Source organism: Ostrea edulis, chromosome 1, assembly GCF_947568905.1.
Source record: "Ostrea edulis chromosome 1, xbOstEdul1.1, whole genome shotgun sequence".
NCBI lineage: Eukaryota > Metazoa > Mollusca > Bivalvia > Ostreida > Ostreidae > Ostrea > Ostrea edulis.
This window is the reverse complement of record NC_079164.1, coordinates 8,889,790-8,914,220: the sequence shown is the minus strand read 5'-3', so window position 1 is coordinate 8,914,220 and position 24,431 is coordinate 8,889,790. Positions and strand designations below refer to the sequence as shown.

The 24,431-nt window shown below is 36.3% G+C and overlaps 2 protein-coding genes across 3 annotated transcripts; one reads left to right on the top strand and one right to left on the bottom strand.

Moving 5' to 3' along the window:
• Nucleotides 1–2,843: 2,843 nt before the first annotated feature.
• On the top strand, nt 2,844–7,803 carry LOC125664209 (uncharacterized). The gene is made up of 4 exons (XM_048896887.2): nt 2,844–3,062; nt 4,813–5,125; nt 5,217–5,418; nt 5,543–7,803. Exons 1-4 carry the CDS (start codon nt 2,991–2,993, stop codon nt 7,689–7,691), a joined length of 2,736 nt encoding a protein of 911 aa, XP_048752844.2. The 5' UTR covers nt 2,844–2,990; the 3' UTR covers nt 7,692–7,803.
• A 4,611-nt stretch (nt 7,804–12,414) lies between these two features.
• LOC125664224 (ras-related protein Rab-22A-like) lies at nt 12,415–23,468 on the bottom strand. 2 transcript variants are annotated; one of them, XM_048896912.2, is made up of 7 exons: nt 23,266–23,468; nt 21,597–21,676; nt 19,288–19,369; nt 17,693–17,764; nt 17,479–17,602; nt 16,507–16,599; nt 12,415–14,063 (listed from the first exon to the last, which is right to left on the bottom strand). In XM_048896912.2, exons 1-7 carry the CDS (start codon nt 23,299–23,301, stop codon nt 13,942–13,944), a joined length of 609 nt encoding a protein of 202 aa, XP_048752869.1. In that variant the 5' UTR covers nt 23,302–23,468; the 3' UTR covers nt 12,415–13,941. The 2 variants fall into 2 exon arrangements, with proteins under 2 accessions (XP_048752869.1, XP_048752870.1); XM_048896913.2 differs by lacking the exon at nt 17,693–17,764 and having other exon boundaries at nt 23,266–23,465.
• Between the last annotated feature and the right edge of the window lie 963 nt (nt 23,469–24,431).

Here is a 24,431-nt window from a genome sequence, read left to right as displayed (position 1 = left end):
CACACTGTTGTCAATCTAACATTGCTAAAAACCCAGATTTGCCACTGTGACAACATCTCCATATGGAACCATTTTTGTCTCATTTATCAATTTCACACGAAAATTTTAATTTCCATTAATAGATATTCTTTAAGCTGTTCACTTTACAGATGAAATTGAAACTTGTAGATTCATTTAATTATTGTCTATTCAGTACCTTATTATCTCGCATATTATTGTAATACTTTTAGGAGAGGGGCTAGGAAGTTGATAGAACATGTTCCCAATTATTTTAATTTGATCAATAAAATATATCCAAAGCAATTTCCATTTATAATAGAAAATCCCACATAAGGGAGCCCTTGGTTTTTGGACTCATCAAGTGAAGAAGGACTTTTGCTGTGATCCACCCCTTCCAATCTAATTAAAATTAGATCCTATGATCCGCTCATGAGCGGAGATTGCACCCCTTCAAACAATTTTGTTATAGAATTTTGTAAAACTATCTGTATCTGTAAATGTTTTAATATTGCTAAAACCCATATTTACCACATTGTTTTCTTTCTATGAAACCACCTTTATTTTTGCATTATTCACGAATCTTATTAAAAAAAATTAATGGTCGGAAAAACATTACACAAAACTTTCTTGAGAAAAAAGGCACATTTTTCTACAACCCTAAGTTATTCCTATGTACAATCCTATGTTGAACTTTGAACCCTCTTTGACCCAGCCTTGACCTCGGAGGTCGCTGTAAGAACAACCTTGGACACAAACTGAATAATATTTGCATTACAATCTAGGATATTGTCCCCATGCAGATCATGAGAAAATTTTTAAAAAAATTAAATAAAAATCCTATGTAGATGTAATCCTGTATAAAACTAAAATTTACGAGAATGGCATTAGCAGTTCCCGAGATTTATCAGACGACACGTCAGTTTACTGACGAAGTATCAAAGTATGACATGCGTCACTTCATTATTTCTGAAGTAATGATGGTACTTAAATATTGTAATAGTGAATGTTTGGTGTACTCGGAATTCCTCATCTTCCCAAGTCAAGGGTTTCTGATCCGCTCCACTCCGTTTATGTGGAGCGGAGCGGATCAGAAACCCTTGACTTGGGAAGATGGGAATGCCTGTATCATCCCATGTGTGTGTTTAATATTTAGCCTTGCATAGTCTATCGTTGTTATTTAAGTACTACGTTATAAAATGTACGCAGAGTTTCTGCTTCATAACATTTCAATCAATCAATCATGTGTAGGAATTTGCAAATTAACGGTTTACAAAAATGTATCTTAAAATATATAAATGTCCAAGTATTGAAATAAATTTCCTTGGGGTGGGGGAGGTGGGGGGGGGTAGTCACAGTTACGATTATTAATCCCGGCACAGCGCCAAACCGAAGAAGTGGCACTATATCTAATGCAGGGGCGGATCCAGGAATTTTTTAAGGGGGATTCTAGCATTAATTTTTGTTTTCAAAGGAAGGGTATGTTTCACCCTCAGAATGGGTTAGTTTAACTTTTTAAAGCAAAATTTTCTGACGAAAGACGGGAATTCCAACTCCCGCGCCCTCAGGATCCACCACTGTAAAGCTAGCTATATAAGTGAAATGTTTTTGAATGTTAATCAATATACATCAAAGTTTAGCTGATCTGTCCTTCTCTTCATTAATATTATGATAACGTAGTATACTAGTGTCTCTGGGATTTTGAGAGGGTTTTGATTTTTCTGTGGAGATTGGTCTCTCTGTCAGGCCAAAGCTGAACAGGAAATTCTTGTTCAAAGGGGGCAGTTCTAATCAGTATGTGATATTAAAGATTTTTAAAAGAATTTCGCAAAAGCTGAAAACATGAAGCTGTGTATTTGATAATTTATTGGATATTAGAAATTGAAAAGACAACGTCAACGTTCCGGAGGAAAATCATACACACCATATTAACTACCGGTATTTTAAAATCTTGATGCACGTATACCTCCTCTCAGGGAATATCTGTACAAATTTCTCCATGACACGATATGTATTTATAGGCACGAAACATTGTTTTTCTAGGGGAGGGGGCTCCGGATGGGACGTCTTCATTATCAGTTCTTGACGAAAAATTTAATTTAAAAAACATTTTTCTCTTCCCTGATTCCAAATCTTAAATCTTCGGGGGAGAAGTGGTCGTCCTTACCCCTCCCCTACATTGGTTCAATTCATCAGTCCAAACTTACAGTCTTACTATCCAATACTACTACCAAGCAATGGGGGCTATCTTGCTTTGCATTTTAAAATAACGGTAAATAAAATTGTCTAGGCCGGGGCTTTCCCCGATTCCAAGTGCCTAACCAGCTTTGTAGTTTACACAACGTCTACAAACAAAAACAAAGAAGAATTCTGATGCTCTTGATTAAAAAAGGAGAGGGACATGAGGAAATGTTGGTGTAACCCCCCACCCCACCCCATCCCACCCCACCCACAGAAAAAGTGAAGAGAATGTTCCATTACAAGTAACGTAGGGGGTCTGATTATTGAAATCTGGGGGTGGGGGGATGTGGGGTGGGGTGTGAAAGCGACATTTCAGCCCACTGTTGAATCATTTATGCTTTTCTTTAAAATGAAATATTTGACATATACCATCTTCCTTCTAAAACTTCCTCCAATATCCCTCATAGACTCGAGCTTGATAAATTTGAGCATCATTCTCATCACCTCGGGAGTTCTATCCAGATACCTATGTATGTACATACATGTAACAACGACAAATTTCTGTTCAAGTTTCCACCATCCCTTTCAAGATAATTACATGGCGTTCAAGAATCTGCTTGTCCCCTTTACACATGGTTGTACACTAAACTCTGGTTTACCACGTCCAGTGATAACGGGAGGGTCGACCGAGCGGGGATATCGCATGCAGGTAAATTTTCATAATGCAAATTAGTGCACTGAAGATAGCGGCAATGTCCCTGTGGTCTATCATCAAACAAGTCGTCGGCACACACGGTGGTGGTAGGTAGTGAATGGAGGGAGTACAGAAATGTGGATATGTCGAAGTGAAGGAACCGTCCACCATTAAAGGGAGAAAACTCAAGGTATGAAATCTTACCTTTCAGTCAAAGGTGGCTGAATGCTAATATTCCGTGTATTCGACAAGCTGTTAGCTATAATCTGTTCAGTATATATATCATTGCTTGTTATATAATCGAATGACTTTGCTGGTGATGCAGACGTTATATTAATTTCTATTATAGTATGTATTTTGCTGGTTGATAGAAAGTGTGATTCATAATCTTAGAACATTAAAATACTCAAAACGTTATTTATATTTCTGCAAATCTTTCTACCGTTTTTATATATGTATGATGAATTTTCCCCTTCGAATTCATTCTTATCCTTGTATTCCGGCCACGATTGGATCTCCATATTTTTTGTCGAAATTGAATCCAATAACATAATAAATTCGACAACCTCCAATAGCTTTCGTATAGATTTTTATAACATTATTACAATGCAATCATGATTTATTTATATTGCAAAAACACCCCATACAATAAATCTTTTCTCTTTGGGTTTTTTGTATATACATTCAGCAACTTTATTGGAATTATAAGTATGTATTAACAACCATGCCAATAAAGATTCTCCCTTTATAACCCCAGTGAACTTCAACGTTCTGAGACTATCTATTATGTATACAAAAGCAATATCAATACACATCACAGTACCCTATACAATGACCTCCCTATCATTATCAATTTCATGTGTATATATCATGCATCCCTATGGTTAATTTACATAATATCTTAACTGATAACTTTTTGATTACAACTAATTTATGTACATAACGCCCGGGTCATAGCCAACATGCAGGTTTTTAGGCCATCGTTTCTTATGATTTGATATATAACCCATCTGTTGGCCCACTACCAAGGGAGAGTAGACAAAAACCCTTCTTGTTACCGCACCCTGCAGCAAATCAAACTGTTGCGACGATGCAGAATAACTGATTTTTTTCTATATTTTTCGTATTTTGAGCACAGCTCGCTTCGATCTGGACACACAGTACCGTATGTTAACCAGCTTTAAATTATCAAATATTTTTATTTTCTGACGAATTTTCACCTTGCAGATATCGGTCCATCAAGTGTTGTTGGTTTTGTGTGTGTTTTTTGTTTTTTGTTTTTTTGTTTTTTTAGAATTATAGTAGTTCTTTGAAATGTGTAATTTTTTTTTACAAACTTAACGACAATGGATATGCGAAACCATAACATGCGTATGTGTTTCATTGCATCCAAGAAATCCTTGCTTAGTGACTTAATAGATTTAGCGTTTACATCACGCTAAATATATATTAAGAAAATGCTATTTTGACGTGGATAGAATATTTCAGGAAAATTTCAGTAGTAGAGACGATCTATAAAACCAAACATCTAGATTAAGTCAAAAAGATATCTTCATCCCTGATCTCAACCCCTTTAATTGTTATTCAATTCTTTGAATATTGTTTATAGAGTCACAATTTCCCAGTTTTCCTGTTAAACAAATCATAATGAAGTTCAATTACAACATTCCTTATCATACCACATCATAATTATTTACCATGCATACTAGTAGTAGGTAGAAGTTTTTAATTATTTACCATGCATACTAGTAGTAGGTAGAAGTTTTTAATTATTTACCATGCATACTAGTAGTAGGTAGAAGTTTTTAATTATTTACCATGCATACTAGTAGTAGGTAGAAGTTTTTAATTATTTACCATGCATACTAGTAGTAGGTAGAAGTTTTTAAAGACAGATCTCCTCTTCCACAAGTTTAATGCTATGCTCAATCTATTTATAGGCATGGAGGCGAAAATGGGCTGTCATGCAAGAAATGAGCAATTTGGCATCTGGAACTCTAGCGGCAAAATTAGAATTTTTCCAGAACGAGGCATCGTCAAAAGTCAACCCCCCACCTGCTGACAAACAGACTTATCTTTTGGAAAATGTCACAGCAGTTGAACCGTGCCATTCCAAAACGCACAAGCTTGCATTTCAAATCGAGCAGACCACACCAACATTAGTGCTCTGTGCGCAGACGCAAGAGGAAACAGACCAATGGATCATTGCTTTTAAGCAAATATTCTGGCCCAACCAAAAGATTCCAGAAAATGGTACTAAACTTACGATGTGTTTTATGTTGAAGTCTTCCAGGATTCCTTTTCATACATTGAAAATTTACTAAAATGATATTTCTTGATTTAGATGGATTCACTGTGACCGTCGTACTAAATGAAGATGCTAAACGCTGTGCTTTATTTGGAGAGTACCACATGGTTGTTACACCGGAAGTGATCTGCATAGAGGGCGCTACTGATCAGACAGGAATGGAATGGAGATTGGACTGTTTAAAGCGATTTTATATGGACAAAAACAGACAAAATGTCCTCTTCATCGAAAGTGGAGCGTAAGTTATACAAATTTGATTAAATGAAATACACATATAGAATAGTGAACTATATATAGGCATTTGCCTTTTAATGACTTTTATTTATACAATATAAAAATCACTATGCTCTTGTTTCTGACAGAAAAGCTAGCTGTGGTGAGGCGAAGTTCGAGTTCCAGACTACGCTGGTACACGCAATATTGAAAGCGATCAAGAACAACATTAGCAAAGCAATAGAAATGAGAAAGAGGCGCTCTTATCTCAGTCAGGAATCACGGGACAGGACGATGTCGATGGAGCGCGGATTTCACAACATTCTGACGAACTCCGGACAGAGGAGTCGGGCATCCTCCATGAATAGCAACAACTCGGTGGCAAGCCCGGTCACCAACTCCCCGACCCTGTCTCTGAAAGCGGCTATAGAGAAAGCCGCCTCTTGGCAAGAAAGGAACGAAAATTTCTCGAGATTTCGATGCAATTCTTTAACTATAGGAAATAATACTTCTAGTTTGGAGGGTTCCAGAGAAAATCTGCATGCACACACCAGGAGCCTTTCACTTGACGTTAATACGGATAAAAATTCTCCACATCAATATGATATTTTGTCATTGACAGAAAAGACAAAATTGGAAAAGAAGCCTGAAATTGTTGCAAAAGTCTGTGTTACTACAGAAAATAATTTGAAGCCTGTGGAAATCATGTTAGACATTCATGGTTATAGCCATATTCCTGCTGACGTCAACCGCACTGGTGACGCTGAAAGTAATGTTGATATTCCAAAGACTGATCCGAAAATAGATTCAATCAGGAACAATTCCACAAATATTGAACCCGTGTCTGAAAGTGAAATCGAAGAACACACCCATATACAAAGGGAAGTACTTCTGCCTATTGACAATCCGGAAGAGAAACGTTCCCTATCCACAGGGTCGCACGATTCGGGAGTCTCCTGCCCATCCATTTATCAACCACCCACAACTGACGAAACCATTCAACGAAACAAGGAGTCGTTCGACAGTGCCATTTCAAATTCAGAAATAAGGGCGTCTATTGCGGAGGCAATCGTTGTCACAGACAGCAGCCATTCTGGATTTAGTCGATCCTTTTCCCAACCTCACAATATGTACCTCAACGAACCCAAAAACGAAAGATCAAACTCCGAGCCCGCTAAGGCAGTTGTTTGTGAGGCCACTGGATATGCAAACGTGGAAGGTGAATATGAAGATCTTGACAAATACAGAAAAGACTTGAAAAAGTTTCTAGGAATGAGCGACAAACCCCCGGAGGAGGTTCCCCCGAGCTTACCCGAGCGTCCATCAAGTTTACCTCCAACCCGTAAAGTGATAAAAGACTCCAAAAGAAAAAGAGTTTCTTTCACCGCGTTTGGAAACAATCGCTCATCCCTGTCCAGTTCCGATTCCGATGATGCGGAACACGATGTAGCAGCAATAACGACCTGGCCTATAGGACAAAATACAGGCAACAATACACTGTACTCTACCGTGGACATAAATACTAATGTCGTACAAGCAAAACCTACTGATAGTGATCAAAATCTGTACGAGACTATACCAGCAGCGGCAGGAGAAGAAAACAACGGACCGCCCATTTCCTCCATCAAGGCATGGCCTCTTAATCGCACAGCACAAGCTAACTGTAATCGTTTCTATGAATCTAACTTATCAATATCAAAACCTACCCCAGCAGCCGTTCAGGAGGTCCCCGAAACAGAACCGTTATCGAACACAGGACAAAGCGACGTCTCCAAAGACTTCCTGACCGGAGATGGACATTATCTTTCTTCTACTGTACTTCCGGTTTTGAGCCCGACAAAACAAGCACCGTTCGTGGATCTGCTGTGTGGGGATATTGCGGATCAATCTCCGAAGTTACCGGTTCTCGACGTCTTGCTGCCTTTCAGTATTGAAGAAATAAAAAACAGTCAGTGGAATATAGACATGACGCAGCTAAATCGCAGTAATCCAGATGCGGTAGAAAACCCCTTTCCAAATATAGCTCGCTACAGTGCAGCTATGGAAAGTTTGTCAGAGAACCGTGGGGATTCCGTTGGTTCAAATACCACCGTGCCTGAATGCAATGATTTAGTCTCTTCAGAGAACTCCGAGAATGCAATGGGGCCCTCCAGTGCTAAAACAGAGAAAGATTTGATTGACTTTGAGGATAATGAATCGTCCCCTCATCCGAAACCTCCCTTGGAGGACGTCTATATGGTGATGGACGAGAGAGAACCCGTCTATGTGCAGCCTTCCACGCTACAATCTAGTGATTGATAGGACAATCATCATCAAAGCTCTCATATGTACAAAGTCACCAAACATCGCAAACTATACCTTGCTTCAAAAGTATCATTGTATTAATTAAAATGAATTAATACACACTTTATCTGATAGCGTTTTGTTATTCACACTCTACCGACCTGTAGCAGTTGGGAATTAGTCTGCCTTTCTTATAACGTCCCAGTTACAACCTCATTTCTTATAACGTCCCATCAGTCCTTCTAATGTTACAACCTCATTTCCAAGCACCACAAACAACAATGTCTCTTCGAATTCCACCATGCATTAGAGAGAAAATGGAACGGTGTGCGATCGGTATGAATGGGGCATGAAGGGTCGGATATTCTAGAATACGCATGACTACAAGATAATTTTCATGCAAATTCCGCCGTAAAATTTTAAACATTCTAAACATTTCCAACGAAACACAAGAATTGAAAAATAACATCTTCTCTTTTAATTGAAACTACAGGTAATTATATCGCTAATTGGGTTCGAATTTACTTGTACTCTCTATAATAGTAAATTCGAACCCAAGCGATATATGTACATGTAATTGCCAGTGATGGAAACAGAGGAAACAATATTCACGTTATCGAACAAAGCATTAATACTATCATTGATGTAAGAACACTTGTATGAAATATCATTCAAACATGTAAATTCACTATAATGCAGTATGGTAGCTTAAAGTACATTATGATAAACACATATAAGAAACAATATTAAAATGACACTGAAGTAGGCGTTTAAAAATTTAAGTGTGATTTCTATTATATGTCCACTGAATGAAGGTGAAAGAAAGTAAATGTTTTTAAACAAATAAAAAAATCATTCAGAAGAAGATTTTGTACATATCTTCTTTTTATTCAAGTTTCAGGTCTATTTGAGGTGGTTAAAATGACAATTTAATTAAGAAACTCAATTGATTTTTGAAATATTGGCGAAGCAAACATTAATGATATTAACTGGTTATGTGGTGTCTGCAACTCTGATTTGAATGTTGCGGTTTTTGAAAATATGCTTATCTATGTGTGCGTGTGTGGGTTTTTTTGTGTGTGTATGTGTGTGCGTGCGCAGGTGTAACATAACTTCACCAGTTGATTAATCAATATTATACCCGGAAACATGATTTTTTTAACACACACACACACACGCACACACCACCACCACCACCATTCCAGGTGTACTTTTCATACACACACCACCATTCTGTGTGTACCTTTTGCAAAAACTTCGTATCGGGATGACGACTCGTTCTGCTTTCATTAGTGAGAGCACATGTGACTTCGAAAGCAAAAGCACAGAAGCTGTTAAAGAGGGGGGGGGGGGGGGGGGGGGCAAGTGACACCGATCCTTGGGGCAGGATTGACAGCAGCTTGGTGACGGCACTCGCAAGCAGCGGTGAGACGTTGACAGCGATACTCTTCTAATTGCCATGTGCTCTTTTGGTCACGGCACACCAGCCAGTTCTAAGGCAGCATCCTTAAGTTCTCTGGGCAGAAGGTCAGCCCACTCGCAACGCATCTTCACATTGTCCTTGTACCTTTTCTTTGGTCGATCCAGTTTGCGGCTGTCCGTCGACAGCTCACCGTAGAACAGCTGTCTGGGAATTCTTGATCCATTCATGCAGATCAAGTGACCAGTCCAGTGTAGCTGTACCAGGAGCATCGTTGCCTCAATGCTTGTGGAGTTCACCCTGTCGAGTACCTCCAGGTTGGAAGTTCTGCCCTGCCAGCGGATGTGCATAATGCGGTAGAAAGAACGCATGTGGGATTGCTCTAACTGTTTGATGTCTGTAATAGAGGGTCCACGTCTCACATCCGTACAACAACGAGGAGAGCACAACTGCAGTGTACAGTTTCAGCTGACTGGACAAGCGGATGTCTTTGTGCTGCAACACTCTGGAGCGGGGGTCTTCCTTTTGTCAGATCTATGAAGACAGAGTAGAGGTTCATGCTCTGCTCGAGGCACTTCTCTTGTACTTGTCAGGTCTATGGAGACAGAGTAGAGGTTCATGCTCTGCTCGAGGCACTTCTCTTGTACTTGTCAGGTCTATGAAGACAGAGTAGAGGTTCATGCTCTGCTCGAGGCACTTCTCTTGTACTTGTCAGGTCTATGAAGACAGAGTAGAGGTTCATGCTCTGCTCGAGGCACTTCTCTTGTACTTGTCTTACGATGGAGATCATGTCGATAGTGGATCTTTCATGACGGGAACCACACTGGGGTTTTGTTCGGAGATGGATGCAATCAGTCTGCTCAGGATGATGCGTGCGGGGATTTTACCGGCTATTGAGATCAGTATGATATCCCTGTAGTCCCCGCAGTCAGTTCGTTTTACCGGCTATTGAGATCAGTATGATATCCCTGTAGTTACCGCAGTCAGTTCGTTTTACCGGCTATTGAGATCAGTATGATATCCATGTAGTTCCCGCAGTCAGTTCGAGAGCCTTTGTTCTTGTACAGGGCTACTGTTGTGGTATCCCGGAAGTTCTGTAGCATTTCTTCTTCTTCCCAGATGCTGACAAGAACTTCATGGAAAGCCTACAGGGAGTCGCTATCGAGCACCTTGTATCTTTCGGCGTGAATCACATCCATGCCAGAGGTTTTGCCACAGTTCATCTGCTTTATTGCTTTCTCAGTTTTCAGTTGGAGTGGGGTGTATGGGGTATCATGTAGGTACAATACCTCTAGTGGTACCATGTTCTTTTCAGAACAGTTCGTCCACTATTGGTTCCCACATGGCACTCAACCCTCATCAGTGGCCTCTCGTATAGCTGTCGCATGCGCAGCTCTATAGTCCTATACCAGCTCTATAGTCTAATACTAGCTCTATAGTCCAATACCAGCTCTATAGTCCAATACTATCTCCATAGTCCAATACTACATTTGTATCTCTATAGTCCAATATCAGTTCTATAGTTAAATACTAATTCTATAGTCCAATATACAATACCAGTACTCTAGACAATTAACAGTTATTAACGCTACATCGTCATGTTACATACATTATTCTGGTACTTTCTTAAAAAGTGATAGTTCATCCATAAAAAAAATACTTTAAAGGACTAGTTAACAATTACTCCATACAGGCACTTGAAGTCGAACAAGATATACATGTATTTTGAATACAGTGCTGAGAAACACCTTATATTCGTAATGAAGTTTATCTTTGCAAATTCATAAGTTTGCCTCAAATCGAAAACAACTGCAGGTTCTTGTGAATAACTTTATACGATGTGGTAAACGTTCATGAAAATTATATCTTGTTAAGAGTTTTGGTAATAACATTTAGTTTGGCCTACTTTACAGATAAATAAATGCATTGTATATCAACATTAATCTACATATTTTTCTTTATCTGTTTTGTCCAGTGAAAGCAGTGAATTATTCTTAAGACTGATATAGATCAGACACATATCTGTTTTAATTCTTATCTCATTTTGTGCATCCCTTGCATTTTGAAAGACTTGGAGACCTAAATCTAACTAGCGGGTCATTTTCTAGGAGAATTCGCCCAAATAACATCTAAATTCAAACTCAAATATCACTTTTTTATTGCCCCAAAGGTACAGAATCTGACAGTGAACGAACGACGGAGAAGGAAGGGTTGGGGTCGTGAACACAACGCTTTGGGGGCAAGATGGGAATGAGCGGGTTGACCTTAATTTCAACCTCTGCATTTCGGACTCTTTCGGTACTTTTTACATAAATATTGTGATAAAGGGTGAGAGGGAGGGGTTCAAGTTTTACCATATACTTTATTTGAAAATTGAATGAATGAGGATTGACTGATTGATGTTTGACATCGAGAATTTTTCACTTTTTGATAAAATTGTCACCGTTTAACTAAAAAAAAACCAACCCAACAGTTTCAGAACGCAACAGAACGCTTTGGTGTGGGAATGGAACAGTTCTTGTCGAGAACAAAATAATAAATGGAAAATTCATTTGGTGTAGTAGTACACTTCAAGGTCTGTAGCATATCTTGATGACCATATTCCATCATTATCCCCAATGTTCCATCATTATCCCCAGTGTTCCACCATTTAGCCATGATGTTCCATCATTTAGCCCCATTGTTCCATCATTTAGCCCCATTGTTCCATCATTTAGCCCCAGTGTGCCACCATTTAGCCATATTGTTACACCATTTACCCCAATGTTCCATAATTTAGCCCCAGTGTTACACAATTTAGCCATGTTACACCTTTTAGCCATAATGTTCCATCATTTAGCCCCAATGTTCCATCATTTAACTCCAGTGTTCCATCATTTAGCCCCAGTGTTCCATCATTTGGCTATGTTACACCATTTAGCTCCAATGTTCAACCATTTAGCCATGTTACACCTTTTAGACCTAATGTTGCATCATTTAGCCCCAATATTCCATCATTAAGCCCCAGTGTTCCACCATTTAGCCCCAATGTTCCATCATTTAGCCCCAATGTTCCATCATTTAGCCATAATGTTACACCTTTTAGTCATAATGTTGCATCATTTAGCCATAATGTTCCATCATTTAGTCCCAATGTTGCATCATTTAGCCCTAATGTTCCATCATTTAGCCCCAATGTTCCATCATTTAGCCCCAATGTTCCATCATTTTGTCCCAATATTCCATCCTTTTGTTCAAATATTTCATCATTTTGTTCAAATATTCCATCATTAATATCCCAATATTCCATCATTTAAAGCTGCAAATAAATACACTGCATGCAAATTCACATTTGTTTATTGTCAATGCTTTTCATAAAATATAATAATATATGGTATTACATGTATAAAAACATTTGAATATTTCACTTAAGTTCATGGAATGTTTACATATAATTAACATAATAACACATTTAAAAATCATCGGTGAAAAATAACCCTGTCACATCCCTCTGCAAACACAGAACCTCAATTGTCAGTTGAAAGCAGACAGAAAAATGTCATACAAAGAAATGCATCAGTCAGCCCTATACACCACTTCAATCAGATTGTCTCTTTTGACGTCAAACATTGACTCTACATCAGAGAGACACATACAATGTCTTGTTACTTCATTGTAATAACAAAGTGTGCTATCTTTAAACAAAGCCTGCCACCTTTTGGAATAGTTAATTTGAAGAAGATATCCTCTACAAAATGATTATGCAATATCTAAAAACATTTCCTCTCTTGTTTGTGTTTTTGTAATGAAATGTGGTCGAGTACAAAGCAGAAGGAGAAGTAATGCCATGAATACAGGGTACAAGATATGTGAATAACTTTATTTTTTTCACTGGATCAAATTTTTGTGGTTTGAGAACTTGATTTTATGGGTGTAAGAGTTGTCTTTCCTCAATTTAGCTCATTTTATTTTTGTTACGGAGGATTTACAATCATGGGCATATCCACACCATGAAAACAAGGAAAATCACACACACACACACACACACACTGGCCCCCATCCCACCTCCAAACATAAATCAAAAACCAACAAACTGAATGATTTACAGTATTTCACAGTAGAATCAAAAGTAAAAAAAACCATCCACTTAATTTTTTGCAATAGAAATCTTTCTTTCCAAACAGAGACAATTGCATGCTAAAAAGTAAATGTTTTTATAGTAAAATAATACAATACTATAAATAAAGACTCAAAATCTGCTCATCGTGATCGACCGTCCTGATTTTATAAGTTTAAAGAACTGTATGTCTGCAGTTGCACAAAAAGCTCACGAAAAAATATGCTGAGAAAATGTTAAATCTGTTTAAATACTTCAAAGCACCAAAAACTCTGCTTATATATTCAATTCAAAATTGATTAAATTTTCATTGACTAATTAGAGGAGCAGCAGATGACAAAATTCTGTGTGCTACATGTATATTAGAGTGTGGTTTATGAGTCTACTTTGAACCAAATTTTGACCGTGATTTTAGACGTAACAATTTTGACATCATTTCAAACAAATACAAATCAGTTTTGGGAAAAACGGATTTCAAATTTTTGTTTCACAGCATTTCCATGTGAAATTTACTAAATTTCTGTGAAATCAAACAATGCTTTGAATTCTGGACTAGATATAGGAGCAAGACTCACTGCTACACAGCACTCTCTCTTACAAAACAACTCCGTATCATACCGTATCAATGAATGTAAAATGTCATATTTCGTAGTTTGGAATCTTAACCGATTCCAATATCAAATACATGTACAGTATAAAAAATAAATATACAGGATAAAGATATTACAATTCTTCTAGAGATCACAGCATCATCTTGACTTCTTTGATCCACAACATGAGGTTTGGGTTTCTTTGTTTTCGTCATGACGACGCAGATGGACTGTACTTCCTGGTCGAACTGAGATGGAGTCCTCAGGAGGAAGTTCCTCAGCTGTAACAGAGTAATGATGGAATCAGCTGTCTAAAGCCCATGTTTAAAAAATTTCAACTGAAGAAGAAAGAAATTGCTTTTTTAAGACTAGTATCTAAATGGTTCATAAGGAAAATAAGGGGAAAGAAAGATAACTCTGAAAAAATCATGAGCAAGCTCTAGATCTTGGACTGGTGCACTTTATTATTTCAGATATTTTACATGAATAAATGAGATCATTAACATGTTTAAATAAATATGTATTGTTTAAAACAAATGAAACATAATAAAGTATGTAATTACTTTAAGGAGGTAGGCTACACCAGAGAAATTTGATATGGATGAAAAGTGGAGGATATGTACAACGATATTTTGAACTTGAAAACTTTCAAATTTACTTTATTTAGTAAAAGCAGTTTTAGTAGAAAGCAATCTGAAAAAATTCAAAGCCCCTGCTTAACTCGAAACCGTGATCTTCAGTTCAGTAACTGTCCTAACCTACTGAGCTACTCAGCTAGGCGATGATTTTTTAAATGAATAGGCAAATATTGCTGATATTTAAATTTTCACCCATGTTTTAAAAGAAAGTCAGCCATTATGATGATGTAGATTACCTCCTTAAATCAATTTTTTTGCACTTGCTGAAAATAACCAATATGTAAAACTTAAACAGTAGACAAATTCTGAATGCACATTACTTAATGTTAGTGTTGAAAAATCGGAAAAATTTCATAATAGATAATCGGTCATAATCGGAAGAATTGTATCGATCAATAATCGATATAATCTGTATTTACATGTAGTTAATAAATATCTTTTATTTTGGGGGTTATTTCTATTTAGTTTTATGGATATGTGTAGCATACACACTAGCTGGTGTCACTGAATTCCCACTTTTCAATGTGAGGTCCACTCTGACTCTCCCCCGCACGTCTCGAAATAAAAGTGGGAGTAACAGTCAGATGAATCTCGGATTAGATATTAATTAGTGTACAGGCAACAATCAATTATGAAAAATAGAATTGATAATCGGAATCGAAGAGCCAAAAACGATCGACAATCGATTTTCGGCAACAATAGTTTCATCACTACTTAAAGTTAGATTGGTAAAGTGGTATTTTCACTTACCCTACCTTCATTATGAAATATCTGTTAGATTCATACCGGTATAACTTTAACGAGCAGTGATACCCACACCCTATTGACCTCATAAATAGAAATACAGTGTAGCTGGGAAAGTCTTCACCAATCTAAGGATTATTACAATACATGTACACTATAACTCATCCAGTGCTGTAAACAGCTGTCTCACATACATAAACACTTACTCATTACTGTAAACACACACATACACTCACCCATTACTGTAAACACACACATACACTCACTCATTGCTGTAAACATACACATACACTCACTCATTACTGTAAACATACACATACACTCACTCATGACTGTAAACATACACATACACTCACTCATGACTGTAAACATACACATACACTCATTACTGTAAACATACACATACACTCACCCATTACTGTAAACATACACATACACTCATCCATTGTTGTAAACATACACATACACTCACTCATTACTGTAAACATACAAATAAACTCACTCATTGCTTTAAACATACTATCACCCATTACTGTAAACATACTCTCACCCATTGCTTTAAACATACACATACACTCACTCATTACTGTAAACATACACATAAACTCACTCATTGCTGTAAACATACTCTCACCCATTACTGTAAACATACTCTCACCCATTGCTTTTTAAAAACATACACATACACTCACCCATTACTGTAAACATACTCTCTTCCATTACTGTAAACATACGCTCACCCATTACTGTAAACATACACTCACTCATTACTGTAAACATACACTCACCCATTGCTGTAAACATACACTCACCCATTGCTGTAAACATACACATACACTCACTCATTACTGTAAACATACACATACACTCACTCATGACTGTAAACATACACATACACTCATTACTGTAAACATACACATACACTCACCCATTGCTGTAAACATACACTCACCCATTGCTGTAAACATACACATACACTCACTCATTACTGTAAACATACACATACACTCACTCATTACTGTAAACATACACATACACTCACCCATTACTGTAAACATACACATACACTCACCCATTACTGTAAACATACACTCACCCATTACTGTAAACATACACTCACCCATTACTGTAAACATACACTCACCCATTACTGTAAACATACACATACACTCACCCATTACTGTAAACATACACATACACTCATCCATTACTGTAAACATACACTCACCCATTACTGTAAACATACATGTGTACTCACCTATTGCTGTAAACATGTGTATTCACCTATTGCTGTAAACATACATACACAATCATGTATTGCTGTAAAAATATGTGTACTCACCTATTGCTTTGAACAGCTGTGGTACATTTATGGCTGATAGGGCACTTGTCTCAATAAAATGGGCTCCTATAGACTGGGCATATTCCTCAGCCTCTGAAACATGTCATGAATAGATTGCACTAACTGAGATATAAATGATTGTACTGACTGAGATATAAATGATTGTACTGACTGAGATATAAATGATTGTACTGATTGAGTTATAAATGATTGTACTGAGATATAAATGATTGTACTGACTGAGATATAAATGATTGTACTGACTGAGATATAAATGACTGTACTGACTGATATAAATGATTGTACTGACTGAGATATAAATGATTGTACTGACTGAGATATAAATGATTGTACTGAGATATAAATGGTTGTACTGACTGAGATATAAATGATTGTATTGACTGAGATATAAATGATTGTACTGAGATATAAATGGTTGTACTGACTGAGATATAAATGATTGTACTGAGATATAAATGATTGTACTGACTGAGATATAAATGATTGTACTAAGATATAAATGATTGTACTGACTGAGATATAAATGATTGTACTGAGATATAAATGATTGTACTGAGGTATAAATGATTGTCTATGATGTAGTTTTTAAGACACCCCCATTAATCATTTGCTGCTACATCCTCTTGATAATAATTGTTTTCCATTAATTCAACATCTATAGTTGGATTTGTGCAATGTTTAAATCTTTATTTCTATTGATCAAAATGTACAAACCACAATATCTGACCTTTTATTTATCACTAAGCATAAATTCAGACCTTGCCCATACGTCATCAAACTATTAACTCTGACCTCTGACCATGAACCTTGACTTCTGAAGTGTTAAAATTTACTAACCATGAACTCTGACCTTCAGCATATTACAATCTACTAACCTCGAACTCTGACCTTCTGCATATTACAATCTACTAACCTCGAACTCTGACCTTCTACATATTACAATCTACTAACCTCGAACTCTGACCTCTCTGAGATCATTAAGGTCACTTTTGTTTCCTGCGATAGCTAACACTAAGTCAGTTGTGCAGTTTCGTTTTAACTCTCTCACCCAGTCCTTCACAGTTCTAAAGGTGGCCTGTAATAAACAAAACAGCCGTGTTGTACTTCATGTTCATCCTGTACACATCATTAGATAACGAGTTTTGGAGAATCAGTCTGCAGTTACCTCTCGCGTGATGTCGTATACAATGATGGCCGCCGCTGCCCCTCTGTAATACATGGGTGCCAGGGATCGATACTGAAAGAAACACAAACATGCAATGTTAAAGCTGTATGACCCGATGTTCATGCATTATTTTTGTACATAATTACTTTAAAGCAGATTAATTACTTTATAAAGTTATTAACTTTCCCTTAATTACATGCTTGAAAACATCTGCATGTAAAAGAAAACAGTGCGAATATTATTTAGAAAGTAAATATAGTGGCTACATATATAAATCATCCCATAATAGACGTCTATAAATAGACCCACGCGCGTCAGGGGAATCCCAACATGATGTATTAACTCATATGCAACTGTCTAGTTTTAAGGCTGAAAGAGTGTAAAACAATGAATTACTAAGAGATATTTGATATTTTTATTTCTATTAAATTTATGGTACGGTACTGTTATAACAAAATACACAGCTTTACACAAATAAGACCACCGATGATTTGAAAGTTTGAACTGATCACGTGACTGTCACTTGAAATGGCAGAGTGACGCGGTTATTTGTAAACATCGATTTAAAATCAATAATTTTGGTTAAAACAGGTGAAATAATTCATGATATGTTGTACAGCCTCATAACTACATATGTGCAATGATTTAATAGCATTTTTACGAGATGGAAAAAAATATTGTAATTCAGACCATACAGCTTTAACTTCATATTCTTACATTATATTGCAAACATAAAGCATATATAAATCTTTTAAAATTGCAAATTCTGTATATACCTGTATTAAATTTTTCTGTACATTAAATGCAAAAATGTCATTATCTATATCCAAACTACCAGCATTATACCTTTAAAACCTATATCAGTATATTGTTAGAAGACATGAGTATGTATTTATGTCATGTAATGATTGATTTGTGATGCTTATATGTTTTGACATCAACAGACTAATCGAGTTTATGCATATAAATTGTAAGCAAATTCTGAGTGCAAAGAAGTCAAGGTTAACATAATGTAGATCAATAACAAGCACTATGACCCTAGTTTTTCTTTTATAATTCCCCTTCAATGTAGATATCACAAATATACTTTTAAAAAAAACAATTGACATTACTACAAATCTCAAATCTCGGTGTGAACTTCTTTAATGATACATTTTAAGTTAGATTTTTTTTTTTTTTCCTGAAGAAAAACACTCCAATAAAGCTCCCAAATATTCCACAGGGCTGAGCCATTTTTGCCTGTATCTGAACAAGAATCCTTTAAAAATTATTTGTCAAAAACAAGCCGTCATTTTTCCATTAACACATGTCTTCACTAATAAAATGGAATGAATTTCTCTGCTTTAATTTCCCTTTTAGATGTGACAGCCCAGCGTGATATAAACATTGCGATATAAACGTCACATTTCAGATTTAACTTTGGCCCTGGGTTAACTTCTCCAGTCTTTGGGTCAAAACAAAACCTTTAGACTGACATCACAACCTGGAGCTAATACCAGGGTGAAGGTCAAACGTATGGCATTACCAGTTTACAACATAATGAAATTAGAAATATACAATTATCATCCTCTCATGTGGGCTAATTTAAACCGCACCTTTTCTTGCCCTGCAGTGTCCCAGATTTGAAATTGATACGACACGCCGTCCACATCTAATCTCTTTGTCATAAAAGAGGCCCTGAAAATATACAATTAATGGAAACTATTTCAACTGATAAAACCAAACCGAGTGGGATTTTACTACAGTACCGTAAGTATACTGAAGTCAAGAGCTGTATAATTGTAAGATTCTTTGTATTAGGTAATATCCGTATTTCTGTATTTACATTTTACTTTCATTTCGGTTGGAATATTCCCAGCATTTTACTTTCACTTTGGTTAGCATTTAAATAGTTGTACTATATTTTACTTTCACTTTGGTCAGCATTTAAATAGTTGTACTATATTTTACTTTCACTTTGGTTAGTATTTAAATAGTTGTACTATATTTTACTTTCATTTGGTTAGTATTTAAATAGTTGTACTATATTTTACTTTCACTTTGGTTAGTATTTAAATAGTTGTACTATATTTTTCCAAGATTTATATGCACATTGTTCACATTCATCAGAAAATAATGATCATTTCAATCGGTAAAGATATTGAAGGTAAAAACATTGGAAATATAAATACAGTAGAACTTCAGTACCTCGAACACCGATATCTCGAGTACCATGGATATGCAGAAGTGATTTGGAAGTCCCAACCACTTATTTTTTAAGTATTTTACCCTCGATATCTTGAATCCTCAGATATCTTAAAGTTTTTTCTTGGTCCCAGCGAGTTCGAGATAACAAGGTTTGACTGTATTTTATAATGGTTATATTGATTAGTGGTAAACTAGTTAATCTACTCTACAATTTATCTACAATTTAATCAATATAGTGGATCCGTGGCCCATATTGATAGTATGTTTGCTTAGAAAACTTGTGGCTCTGGAATCAAACCCCCATTTCTGAATTAATGGAGTGGTTTTCTTTTACTCTTTATAAAAAAACAAAACAAGGCAAAAATGTACACACACACACACAAATAGTGATAGTGCATCTCTACGGTTCTTATAACTCTTCTTCCATGTGTGATGATGGATTCATAAATATTTTAATAAAAGTTTCTAACATAACATAACTTAGTGCTCTCGTTCACCATCAAAGGCACCAAATAGAAAAAGTACACTTAAAGCATACCCATTAAGATTAGCATAGAACACAGATTTACCTATTTACTGTGAATAAACTAACTACAGTCTACAGATATGTTGACATTCTGGGGTCCAATCTGAATTGTTTATTATATCAAAGTTCAATATAACTGATGTTTAACTATATAAATAATATTCCAGGGGATTTATATTCCCTTCAACATAACAGTTATTTCAATATAAGCGACTTCAATATAAGTGAAGCCGACTGTTTTATTGGCCTATAAATCACTGTGTCTTCTCATTCACATCTACTTACCTGATTTACAAAATCATTAGAATTCAGACACACATAATACAACATTTCTATGCTCTACATAGAGTTATGCAATACATCGACAGACTCAATATCTTTTCCATAAAATTATTGTCACCCTTCAAATTGTGACAATAAATGATTTTCAACTACATGGCATTCAATCAATATAGTGAATATGCAACATTTACATGCTTATTTAAATCCTAAAAGTCTTAGGATTCAAATCAACGCTGTATTCCTTTGTCAAGCAGATCGTACTAATAATTCATCTAAGTAATACTAACACCTACTAATTCTAATTCTACTGATACTATTCATCTAAGTACTACTAACACCTACTAATTCCACTGATACTATTCATCTAAGTACTCTAACACCTAATTCTACTGATACTATTCATCTAAGTACTACTAACACCTACTAATACTAATTCTACTGATACTATTCATCTAAGTACTACTAACACCTACTAATTCTAATTCTACTGATACTATTCATCTCAGTAATACTAACACCCACTAATACTAATTCTACTGATACTATTCATCTAAGTACTACTAACACCTACAAATTCTACTGATACTATTCATCTAAGTACTACTAACACCTACTAATTCTACTGATACTATTCATCTAAGTACTACTAACACCTACAAATTCTACTGATACTATTCATCTAAGTACTACTAACACCTACTAATTCTACTGATACTATTCATCTAAGTACTACTAACACCTACTAATTCTACTGATACTATTCATCTAAGTACTACTAACACCTACTAATTCTACTGATACTATTCATCTAAGTACTACTAACACCTACTAATTCTAATTCTACTGATACTATTCATCTAAGTACTACTAACACCTACTAATTCTACTGATGCCATTCTAAGCACTTACCCTATGGTGCTCTCCAGAGCTGGTTTGAATGAGTCATTGACAAACCGCAACACAATACTAGACTTCCCCACTCCAGACTCCTGTAAAACGTCCAAGTCATAAATTCATTACATGTACAAAACATGCAGTTTCAATTTAGCTAACCTGATTAAAGTCAGCCCCTCAATCTGCTTGCTTTTTTTGTCCCCTGCCGCAACACAGAAGGGGGCATAGAAATACCGGTTTTCCTGCATCCATCCCAGTTGACTTTGTGAACGCAACTCCTCTGAAAATGCTGAAAGGATTTTATTAAAATTTTGTAGAATTGTCAGTCACTATGTGTAGTTGATCATATTGTGCTGCCATTTTGATTCGACAATTTTTACAGGAGTTAAGGGACTTTTGTGCTTCAATTTTCTTTGTAGTGGTGGGAGACATATGGCTACACGTAGCAATCTTGTTTATATTGCTGTTACAATAAAAAAATAAAGGAACAGATCGAGGAGCTGAATTTAATCAGATTGCAATTTAGCAATAAATTTTAATTTTGAAAATACACGAGGGTATGAACAGTGACACTTCACACCCGTATATTTCGGATTGAGGATCTTATAAGAAGTAAGTCAGCAAAAGTTTGATTTCCTATTTTTAGTTACCAATGTCCGTGTAATCATTACCAAATATGGAGTGTCATTAAGGTCAAAGGTTGCATTGGCTTTTGTATAAAGTAATGAATTGGTCGACAATATATTTCAGTACTTAAATCTAAGTTTACATTTTAAAAAATACATAAAAATATAAACAATAAAATGTCTTTCTTTGTTGTTTTATCAGGTGATGTAGGTAGCCAGCATTGCAGAAAATATTTTCATAATCCGCTTTAATATGGAAATTATGAATTTTTTCTGCAATGCTTGCTACTTTCATTACCAAATATAACAAAAATAAAATCGGACAGCTCACGCACCATTCACAAGGATTAGTCAGTGTGATTATATCTCAATGTTTGTAAAATCCTCTGCTCTAATTCTACTAAGGACAAGTGCAGGTCAGTTAACCCATTTATTCCTCACAGAAAGTAAATGTTTATTTATGTCTCTTTTACTCAGTCTGGTCATCACCTGTCCATACAGAGTTGTTATATCCAGTAATGTATAATTTATACATTGGTGGATGGGATAAAAGGGGAGATGGAGGGGGGAAGGGGGGGGGTGGGTAAAAAGATGTGGGGAGGGGAATGAAGAGGGAGTGAAGAAGAGAAGGGGGAAAATAAGAGGTGGGGGATTTCGACCCATCACACACACACCTCATCCCCTATAAACCTATTGAAGTTTCATGTCCATTGTTAACAAAGCATACTTTGTAATTTAAAAGTTATTGCGTGTCACAAAAGAAGACTGATATTCAACACTGTTGACAACAGTGACAGATACTTTCAACACTTGTGACAACTTGTGTGTTCAACAACTGAACAATAAAACATGTACCTCAAGCAGTCAAAGACAAACCCGTTAACCCTAGCTTAAAACTATGAGCTGCTGTTTGTTTGTTAACAGGGATCATGATACTATTTCACATGCATTTAGATCTACTAGTCACTTAGATATTGTGCCCAGTACCCACAGGAATAGTTTCACTTTCTCTTTCGTTTTTGTTTAGTTTCAACATAACACTCGTCCACAGGCCTTACCCCTAGTAAACACACTTTGACCTCTCGAACTGCCATGCTGTAAACTCCTGGCAATTCTACTGAAGAATATCACATGCTACTGGTTTTGTTTGATTTTAGACGAATAGAAAACAAACGCAGATCGTTACAGCTCCTCACGTCTGACGGCCATCACAAAAAAAAAATCAGCAGTGATTGTCACATGACACAACATCCGAGTCAAAGCAAAGTGAGAGTTATCGTTCTTGCAACAGAAAAATTAGCTCTGTATGGCGGCATATTTCTGTCATTACTTGTCAAATAATTATATTGACCTGTCAGATAATTACGTATTCACTTGTCAAATACTTATGTCGACTTGTCAGATAATTATATCGATTATATTCTTTTTAATATCTCCATCCCTTCTCTATCCCTCCTTTCTCTATAAAATATCTCTTCTCTTTAACATCTCCTTCCCTTCTCTTTAACATCTTCCCCTTTCTCTTTAACATCTTCCCCTTTCTCTTTAACATCTCCCTCCCTTCTCTTTAACATCTCCTTCCCTTCTCTTTAACATCTCCTTCCTTTCTCTTTAACATCTTCCCCTTTCTCTTTAACATCTCCTTCCCTTCTCTTTAACATCTCCCTCCCTTCTCTTTAACATCTCCCTCCCTTCTCTTTAACATCTCCCTTCCTTCTCTATAACATCTCCCTTCCTTCTCTTTAACATCTCCTTCCCTTCTCTTTAACATCTCCTTCCCTTCTCTTTAACATCTCCCCCTTTCTCTTTAACATCTCCTTCCCTTCTCTTTAACATCTCCTTCCCTTCTCTTTAACATCTCCCCCTTTCTCTTTAACATCTCCTTCCCTTCTCTTTAACATCTCCTTCCCTTCTCTTTAACATCTCCCCCTTTCTCTTTAACATCTCCTTCCCTTCTCTTTAACATCTTCCCCTTTCTCTTTAACATCTCCCTCCCTTCTCTTTAACATCTTCCCCTTTCTCTTTAACATCTCCTTCCCTTCTCTTTAACATCTCCCTCCCTTCTCTTTAACATCTCCCTCCCTTCTCTTTAACATCTCCCTTCCTTTTCTTTAGTATCTCCTTCCCTTCTCTTTAACATCTTCCTCCTTTCTCTTTAACATCTCCCTCCCTTCTCTTTAACATCTCCCTTCCTTCTCTCTAACATATTCCCCTTTCTTTTTAA